The following is a 9647-nucleotide window of genomic DNA, read 5'->3' on the forward strand; positions in this document are numbered from 1 at the left end:
GCCATACCATGCCATGCCATGCCATGCCATACCATACCATGCCACGCCATACCATGCCATGCCATACCATGCCATACCATACCATACCACGCCATACCATGCCATGCCATACCATACCATGCCATGCCATACCATGCCATGCCATACCATACCATGCCATACCATGCCATACCACACCACACCACACCATTAACAAGCACACTTCATAGAGATATCTAAACATGAGAGACAAATAAAGCTCAAGACTGGCTCTTTACGGAGGCCTGACACTTTCTGGACAATAATAGGGTTAGGGTGTCAGATCCTGTCTTTGAAAGATCTGTAACCACAGCCTGACCATATTCAGCTAAACCTGCCCGCAGGAACTGACACATGAAAAAAAATAACTGCAGGGCAGCAGAGGTGGGGGAACGGTCAAAGGCATGGGGATCACAGCGCCTGCCGGGGCTTTGCATACTCACAGGAATTTCCCATCAGGTTGTGCCCCAGAGTAGAGCCTCCGTTCAGCTTCATCCCGGGCAATGCTGCCGTGGTACCAGGGCATCCTCTCGTGGGCCGTGGTGGCGATGAGCTTCTCCACCTGTGGAGCCTGGCTTATGATGGCCTGTTCGAGTGCATCCCCCTGGGAGAGAGCGAGGAGTCAGCCCCACTGCCACTCCATGGCTTCAGCGCCGTTTATTCCGCACCCTTCGGGGCAGATGGCACAAGAAACTTGGAAGGTCCCGCAGCTGAAGTGCCTGTGGCCTTAATCACGCCTATAGCAATAGCGGGTTGGATTCTGTTCTGCTCCAGAGCAGAATTCCCTGCTTATCCCTGCTTTCAGCCTGAAGAAGAGAAGGCTGAGAGGGGATCTCATCACCACCTACAAATATCTTAAGGGTGGGGGTCACGAGGACGGAGCCAGACTCTTTGCAGTGGTGCCCAGCGACAGGACAAGGGGCAATGGGTACAAACTGAAGCAGAAGAGGTTCCAGTTGAATATGAGGAAAAACTTCTTTACTTTGAGGGTGACAGAGCACTGGAACAGGCTGCCCAGGGAGGCTGTGGAGTCTCCTTCTCTGGAGATATTCAAAGCCCGCCTGGACGAAGTCCTGTGTAACATGCTCTAGGAGAACCTGCTTTAGCAGGGGGGTTGGACTACATGATCTCCCAAGGTCCCTTCCAACCCCTGCCATTCTGTGATTCTGTGATTCTGTAATCTAAACCGGTCCCATCCCTCGCATCCAGCTGAAGTCCATTAGCTTGCTGCTGAGGGAGGAGAACAGGCATCGTGTTCGTAGGGGGGACCTTGACAGCAGTCTTGCAGGGTGGCTTTCAGCCTCGCATTCCTGGGAGAGCAGGACCTCTTGCTGGTGCCTCTGCCATCCTGGCTGCTCAGGGTCCCCAGACACAACAACCTGTCAAGAGCAGTGCAGGCTGGAAATCATGTGGGAGACCCTAAATTAATTTTACTGGCCCCCATACAGTTTATAAACAACTGTAGTTTTTCGTTGGCCAGTAGGTGGCAATGTCCTTTGTGTTATCTACCAGCTTCGAGGAGAAACCCTATCGATAACCTCATTCTGTCAAGCACCTTTGGTCTAAAATAGGCCAAATTTAGAGATCTTTCCTAGAAAGGCTCCAGAAAGAGAATGCCTGAGCCATCCTTCTGTGAGGACTTGGAAGCGTCTGAGTAGCCACTCTCGAGGTGACAGCAGGTAGAAAGAAATTAATTGCGTGGCTGCCAGTGTGACCATTCACAGAGTTTTGCCTTGTATTATATATTCCAGTCTGCAATAAATTGCAGGAACCTGCCTGTAGCTATTTTTAAATTTAAATAACAGACAGACCTGATCCTGTACCTCAGTCTCATAGGCAAAACCTCCACTGTCTTCAAAGAGCGAGGAAAACCTGAGCAAGAATCTAAGCCTGGTTTCGTTACACCTTCAGCACAACGTTACGGAGGCACAGGCACCTCACATGGGCAGCGACGGTCTCGCTGCAGCGAGCGTCCCATGTGCCGCAGAGGAGCAAATGGCACAGGGGGAGATGCTTGCAAAGCGGGCAGAGAGCTCCAACACGATGCAGAGCAGGCACAGCGCGAGCTGCTCGGAGGAAGAGTCTGAAGGTTTGGGAAGATGCTTAGACCTGTTTTTGCAGAAGAAACTGGAAAAGGGAGAGATTTAAGACCGCTCTTAGCGCCAGCAGCCTCCGAGGAGAAGGACCTTGCTTTATCATGCTGTAAGAGGGGGGTGGCAGCGACAGGGGAGGTCAGGGTGGCAAGTGGCAGAAAGCCCCCCGGGAGCGCTCCTTGCACCGTCCCGCACCACCTTCGGCAACAGCCAGTACCTCTAATTTCCACGTCTGCCGGACATATTCGCGCACCATATTGTCCCTCATGCTGTCGAAGACACCGGGCTGGGGCTCCACGCCACTGGGGCGGTTGCAGGGTTTACGGAGGGTGCAGCAGAGCCCGTCGGCATCCTTGGAGTAAAACTCACAGAGCTCCTCTGGCCCACAGTGTGCTTTGCCCCCTGCAATGGCGTAGGTACCGTTCATCTGGCGCTCGATGGCGTAATGGTAAAACTGCAGGTTGCAGACCATGGAGAGGACGTACCCCCCCAGGCTGCGCAGGCACTGCCGCAGCAGGAACAGGCCGTCCGACATCCCCGCCAGCTTCAGGTACTCCTCCGCTTCCGACCTGGCAATGCTGCCGTAGTAGAAGGGCAAGTGAGCAGCAGCATCGGGCATCTCGGCGCGCTTACCGGGACGGCTCGGGTCAGCTCACGCGCTGCTGGTGCTCGATCTGGAAGAAAGAAGCAAAGTTCTTCACCAACACATAATTTTTCTAAAAGGTTTCACTGGAGCTTAGGCTCATTCTGCAGCCCCCCTGTCGCATTTCAAACACCACATGGAGAGCAGCAACGGGTGCGTTCATACCCCCAGCCAGAGAATCCCACGGTGACTCCTCTGTCCCGCCCTGAACGCAGCTAGAAAGCACAAGTAAAAATCCATCTGATCTTAAAGATTTCAAGCCATAGAGAATGCGCCGAATCCTACAGCAAATTGTCCCAACGGTTAAGTGAAACCCTGGCAGGGGTTGCCCAGAGAGGGGGTGGAGGCCCCATCCCTGGGACCATTCCAGGCCAGGTTGGCCGGGGCTGTGAGCAACCTGCTGTGGTTCAAGGTGTCCCTGCTCCTGCAGGGGGTTGGGCTGGGTGACCTCTGGGGGTCCCTTTCCACCCAAAACATTCGATGATTCTATGATTAATTACCTTCACTATTAAAAATGTGCTGCTTGCATCCATCCTGAAGTCTTTAGCTTTGACTTCCTATCATTTTCTCTCCAGCCCTGTTCACAATAAAAGGAAATTCTTTTGCCTCTCTGAATAAATTAATTTTGCCATGAGGCCCTGTAAGGCCAAGATCTTAAATGAAATAACAAGAAAACATGAGATGGATATTAAATGTCAAAAAAAAAAGCGTTAGATACACAATTGCACCAGGCACAGTAAAAGGAGGTAAAGAAAAACCAAAGTGCTTCTGGGCAGACATCAGCCGTCGGTTGACAAAGCAAGAAGAAACCTTCCTCTAACTGTCTCTTGAAAAATGTATGGATTTTTTCCCAGGATACCTGACTCTGGCTGGTTTCTGAATTTGCCCACAGTCTGACCCCATTTGCCAGTTCCTCTCTCTACATTGTGCACGTGCTCCAGAGAAGGCTGGAGCTCAGATGTGGCCAGCCATCGCCGCAAAGTGAATTTAATCCCGCTATGTCGAGCTGCAAGGTGCAAGCCCCCTGTTCAGAACAGACCCAAAACCCAGAAATGAACCTACCACCGTGCTGCTGTAGCACCAGCTCGTGGTGGGAATCCAGTAAGAAACGGAACCTTGTTGGCCGAGTCGTGGCAGAGCCCCTTCTGCCAACGAGGCTTAGGTCTTGTATCGAATCGTTTCAAATCCCACCCACAAACAGAAGCCAATTTCCGGTGATTAATGGAAACATTATCGTATTTGAAGGGTCTCATTTCTTTCCCAGAGCTTGGTCTTTGATTTTTGTCATTGCGCAGATGCTGACCCCAAAAAGATCAGCGCTTGTCCCCATCCGCATTTTCCGCAAATGCGTCACTCGCGCTCAGAGTAAAGAAAACACCGGGGCTTTGGCCAGCGCGCTGGGTTTTTGCCCCAATTCTTCCCAGTTTAAATTTCATTTCTCAACATGATGGGAAAAGTCGCCGCCCGGTGGGTTGGGCCCACGGCGCTCTTCCAGGAGCGGTCTCTGCTCTTGGGCAGTGGCTGGAGCTGTGCTGGGGCTGGTGGTCAGCCCCGCTCCGTCCCACCCAGTCCAATGCAGCCCAGTCCGTGGCACAGCAACAGGGCAGAGTCTGGGACTGCTGGAGCTGGGAAGGGCTTGGCTGGATACATGCCGTGTAGGGGCAGGAACGGGAGAGGGGTGAGGAGGAAACTGCTCAGGAGAAACCATTCTGCTGCGCGCACCCTGCTCTGCTCAGCCTCCAACAGCAAGGACCCACGGGGAGCTGGATTTATGGCAACCAGATTTTTCTCTACCTATTTGTTTGTTGCCTTCATTAAGCCCAGAAATGGCCCTGATGAGAACAGGAAGGGAGAGCAGGCTCTGCCGAGGAGGAGTTTTAGCCGAGGCAGGAAACCACAACAGGAAGCCGCCAGTGGCGTTTGCAGCTCGGGTACAGGACTGGCGTAAACCGTATCAAGCACAGCACAAATAAGCCTGAGTTGTGAAGCCCCTTTCATCGGATTCATCAAATGAAGCAAAGTGGGGTCTTGGCAGACCTGCCAGACTGGGAGCCTGTAGCTCAAACCGTAACTGGAGTCGGTGCTTGGAAGCAAACGTCCCAATCCCTTGATGCTTCCAAGCACCAAAGCAGCCCAGACACCGGGCGGGCGCATGCCCCAGGTTCGGCTCCTGAGATGAGATGAATTCCAGGTCTTCCCAACCCTCAGCCTGGTCCCAGGGGAGCGCAGGTCCCAGGAAGGTGGGGTGAAGGATGTGGGGAGTGAGGACTGCGGCGCTTGGTTTCAACTGCAAAGTCAGGCTCATGAGTCACGTCCACGAGTCAAGGAAGAGGAAACGCTGAGTGGGCAGGGGCCCGTCGATGGCCTCCATGTGCTACTGATTTCCACTTGCTACTTGGGATAAACAGCGATTAGGGAGAGGGATGCTGCACCCAAACATGCTTGATTCGATTGTGTGGAAAGTCCAGGACCAGAACATCACAGCAAACGGAACATGTTTGCGAATCGTTCAGACAGGTGAAAATGAGATGGCAGAAGCCATTGATCACCCCCGAGCTCCCACAAAGTTTCCAGCTGCCTACACAGGTGGTTCTAAACAGACTGGTTTTTCTCTCCAAGCACAGGGCTGTGAGTCAAGAAAGCCTCACGGGCACCTGAGACTGGGCCACCCATTTCACACACGCCTTGCTGCCACAGATGAACCCTATCAGAAAATTAGTCCTGTTAGAAAAAGACTCCTAAGTCCCCAGCCATGAGGGAAAGTCACCTCCTGAAGCCTGAGAGCAGATCTGAACAGGATGATTTATAGCCCCTCCTAAAGCTCTTGCTTTTAAAAAGTTTGTCCAATGTCCTGGCTCTTTCTAGAGCCCATACACCAGCCCGGGATCTTTTGGGCACAGCTAAGCTCCTCTTCCGAACTACAGCTCTGTTCCTTGGTACTACCTCTGGGTGGACCTGAGCAACCCTGATATGACCCCAGCAGACCTGCACAAACCTCGTACAACTTTATTTTCATAGAATTCTAGAATTCATAGAACCATAGAATTTTCCCGTGCTGTAAAATGCGGACAAAAATGAGACCCAATTCCATGGATTGCTTTTATGACCATAACAAACTAAAGCCTGGAAGAAGCCGCGCAAGGGGCACCACCATCCATTTTGAGTAACAGAACCTGATTTTTCCAGCACCTGCTTAATCTTTGTCCCTTGGGCTGCAGCGACCCAGATGCTGGGTGCTCCCGTTGGATTCGGGGGCTGACCCCGGGTTAGAAACAGCGCTGGGGGAGAAGGGCCTGTAAAACCAGGGCTCCTGCGGTAACGGCCGTGTTCGCAAGTTGGCGTTGTGATGTGAAGACGCGCGGAAAACAGCAACACCCAGGTAAAAAGTAGTCGGGTCTGTGCCCTGTGACATGCCGGAAAGCCAGGCAGGAAGCCATGTCAGTCCATCAGATCTATATATAGCTGGCCACTTGCCTTTACTTAGATCAGACAAGAGCTCGCAGGAACTGGTTTGATTTTATAATTTCTTAGAACAGCAGAACCACTTTGTGTGAATCTGGCGCCGGCCCCCGGGGAGCAGCGGGGTGCACTGATCAAACCGGAGGTGGCACGGGCAAACCTGAGCATCCTGTTAGGACTCATATTTTCTGTATCATTGTCCTGGCAGCAATAATCCCTTATAACAGAGCCCTGGGCGGCTGGGCTGTGCCTGTAAGGTGGCTGGGGCAGCCTGGGGCAGAGGAGGGACCTTCCCCGGGGAGCTGGGAGGGCTGGAGGGTGGGAACTGTGATGGAGAACCAGCCTGGAGGGGTATAAAAGGGAGTCGGGGGGGGAGGGGGGAACATCTGATATCAAAACCACACAGGCAGGGCCTAAGGTATACAGTGCTATTGGGAATGGGAAAAAAAGTGTGAAGGGATCAACTTTGTGCAGCCCCTGGGGGGCACCCAGCCCTGGGGAGTGCTGCATGGGTGGGGGCAGCGGGGATGGTGTGGGGCATCGGTTCTGTCCTGAGCCCCCAACCGGCCTGGGCTGCTGCTTTGCCTCCTCCTGATGTGAGCTGGCCCCTTTGGCCACCTCGTGGGAGGGCGAATGGCCACCTCATGGGAGGGCAATGGGCTCCTCGTGGTGCCTCGCCTGGACCCACCTGCAGGTCACACATGAACACTCGTGCTTTCTTACGGCGCTGCTCACAGCCCCTTCCTCTCAGTGCTTTGGGAAAGCACTGAGTAAACATTTGCACCCCAGATTATTTCAGCCCTCCCGGTGCTGGCGGAGCGGCTGCCGGGCCCCCCGGGGGGGGGGGGGGGCGCCTGCCGGTCCCCACGGAGGGGCAGCTTGGCCAGAGGAGTGGGGCTGAGCCCGACGAGCAGAGGCCGTGGCGGGGCGAAGGCGTAGGCAGGGTTTAGAGGTGGGAGCAGGGTGAGGTGCAGAGCGGGATGGTGGAAAGCAGAGGGAATCCCAAGCAGCAGCTGCTTCCCTCCCTACCTGCAGGGGCATGGACAGCGACCTTCTGGCTTCCCCAGAGCAGCTATCCCCCATCCCTGGATTCCCTTTTCTGTTGTTCCCTATTCAATCTGAGAGCTAGATTTACAGCGGAGAGCCTGGTTGAAGGTGTAAAGGGCTGAAAAATATCTATAGCGTACAGGTTCCCTTTCCAAGTCATTCTTCCCAGGACCGTGCACGAGGATGAACTGAAGAGCTGATTCCTGGAGCTCAGGCACGTGAGGGTTTTTAAATCTTAAATAACAAAAGACTTGAAATTACTTGTGATTCAATTTGAAATGCTTCTTAGTTTAAAGAAAACCCTGCAAGCTGTAACTTTGGCCTGACTACGCTCTTCTAAGTGTTCTTGATTAATGTTTAATTCTTATTTATGCACTCTTATTTATGGCAGCTCTTCCCAAGATTTCTTCCTGAGCGCTCACATTCCCGGGTATTGCTGCTTTCCTAACCTCCCCGCTGACTGCTCATTAAAACCTCAGCTACCCAACTATTTATTAACACTTGAATTATGCGTGAGTGGGAGTTTATGAAAGTGTGAACCCATTTGTGTTTCTGCTGGTAGTGTGCCTTCTGCTTGCATGTGGAGATAATAATCTCTTCTACTTCTCCGTGAATATTACTGACTCAGTCCTGCCTGAAATGCTTGTGTTTACAGAAACTCCACAGGAAAAAAAACTTGCCTGATTTCCACTAAGGACCTTGTCTGCTCTCGCTGGCCCTGAAGCAAGCAGGTAAGTCCCAACTGTCCCTCCATGGCCCACGCATCCCAGGCCAGGAGCAGAAATGGTTCATACGCCTCCTCCTCCTTTGAGGTGGAAAACGGGAGCCGTTTGGCCCCGGGGACAGTCCACTGCCCTTCTTGGAAGGAAAAATGTTAAATTCCATGGCAGCACTTGCAAGGCCCAAGGACGGACCTGGTGCTCCTGTGGTGCACTCAGTGTGAACGCTCTTAAAGATAGGAGGGTACCTTTGAGAAAAGCTGGTACCGTGAGATCAGGACCCCTCTTCCCCCTTTTAAATCCTTGCCCAGAGACCTAGTGCCACCCCATCACACACTGGAGATCAAAAAATAGTAGAGGGTATGGTTCTGCCCAAATGCTTGTGGTCTCGCTCTTACGGTACATGTATGCTAGAAGCTGCCAGTGCTGACCCAGGGTTAATGACGGGTTTTCTGTGCCTCCTTCCACCCAGAACCTGAGCTAGGCAGGCTGCCTTGGGCCCCCTCAGCTCTCTTAAAACATTTCTTCCCCCAAGCCATTGCTCCTGCTTGCAAGGTAGCGTTTGAGGGGTCAATGCCTGCGCACGCTGCTTGCAGCCCTCCCTGCAGAGCCCCAGCCTGACGCTTGTGTCTGTGCCCACAGGCTCCGAGGTGGCCCCGTGTCAGCTGTGCTCCCACCTCGCAGCTCTCGGATCGTTCCTTCTTGCTGCTCGGCTTTGACTTGGCCTCTCTGAACCTGCCCGAGCGGGTGAGGGTGCTCACCCTTCTCCAAAAGGGAGAAACGGTGCAACAGAGCATGGAAAATTGATGACATGCTTGGTTGGTGCAGTCAGATGGCAATAAAGGTCTGAGCTCATTCATATCCTGCTGGGGACTTGTTTTCCTTCTGTGGTTATTTGTCAAATGCTAATGAGCGGAAGCAATTTGCTCCTCCAGCTTTGAGAGCAGGAGATGGGGAGGGGGCTGGGGAGGGGGAAGGCCACCTGCATGGGGCCTGGTGGGTATAACTACCTGCCGCTTTCGTTGGGGCTGTTGTTTTAACGGCTGGGATCGCCTTGTTCCCAGAAAGCAGTCTTCTGGTGTTACCCTGCTTCCTCTGAGTTTTTTCACCGATGCTTGTGAACCTGCAACGCAGCTGCCTCGGGGGTAGCGCGAGGGCTCGGTGCCTCACCGCAGGAGGCTGGGCAGACATTTCTGCAGTGCCATAGCAAAGGGGGGGGGGGGTCAGACAGGCAGAGGGCAGAGCCCTGAGCCAAAGCACAAGGAGAATATTGCAGCTGGAAGTACCAGCGGATCTCCAAAACATGCAGAAATGGTGCGTTGCTACTTCTGGGCTGACACAGGTGAATTGGTGGATGCATGAACTTGTTTCCTATCACATGTCGTCGTGCCCGTGGTGTGGTCGTCGTGCCCATGGTGTATCCATGCTCGTTCCAGCCGAGTGCCCCTGTTTCGTACTAAAACGTGGTTGTCTGGCTGTACGCTGCCGGGGGAGCGTGGCTGGAAAGACACGGCCAAGCAGGCGCATCCCGGTGCGCTCCTTGGCACCCCAGGAGCGCAGCACGGGGCAATGCCAGCGGCTTCTCTTCATCTGCTTCGCACTGGGTGATCACCGGCACAGAGCTGACTCTAGTTCTGCCTCTCACTATAGGAGTTTGGGATAAATACT

General features: G+C 53.5%; 1 protein-coding gene across 1 annotated transcript in view; it reads right to left on the bottom strand.

Moving 5' to 3' along the window:
- LOC104132036 (tyrosine-protein kinase ZAP-70) overlaps positions 1-9647 on the bottom strand; it is a 31784-nt gene that overhangs the window by 9356 nt on the left and 12781 nt on the right. The window contains exons 2-3 of the mRNA XM_009645279.2: positions 2329-2785; positions 462-622 (exon numbers count right to left, since the gene is read on the bottom strand). Of these exons, the coding sequence (XP_009643574.1) occupies positions 462-622; positions 2329-2730 (563 nt within the window). The 5' untranslated portion in view covers positions 2731-2785. The remainder of the gene's footprint in view (positions 1-461; positions 623-2328; positions 2786-9647) is intronic.

Source organism: Egretta garzetta, unplaced genomic scaffold (genome assembly GCF_000687185.1).
Source record: "Egretta garzetta isolate BGI_Z169 unplaced genomic scaffold, ASM68718v1 scaffold348, whole genome shotgun sequence".
In the NCBI taxonomy this organism is placed as follows: domain Eukaryota; kingdom Metazoa; phylum Chordata; class Aves; order Pelecaniformes; family Ardeidae; genus Egretta; species Egretta garzetta.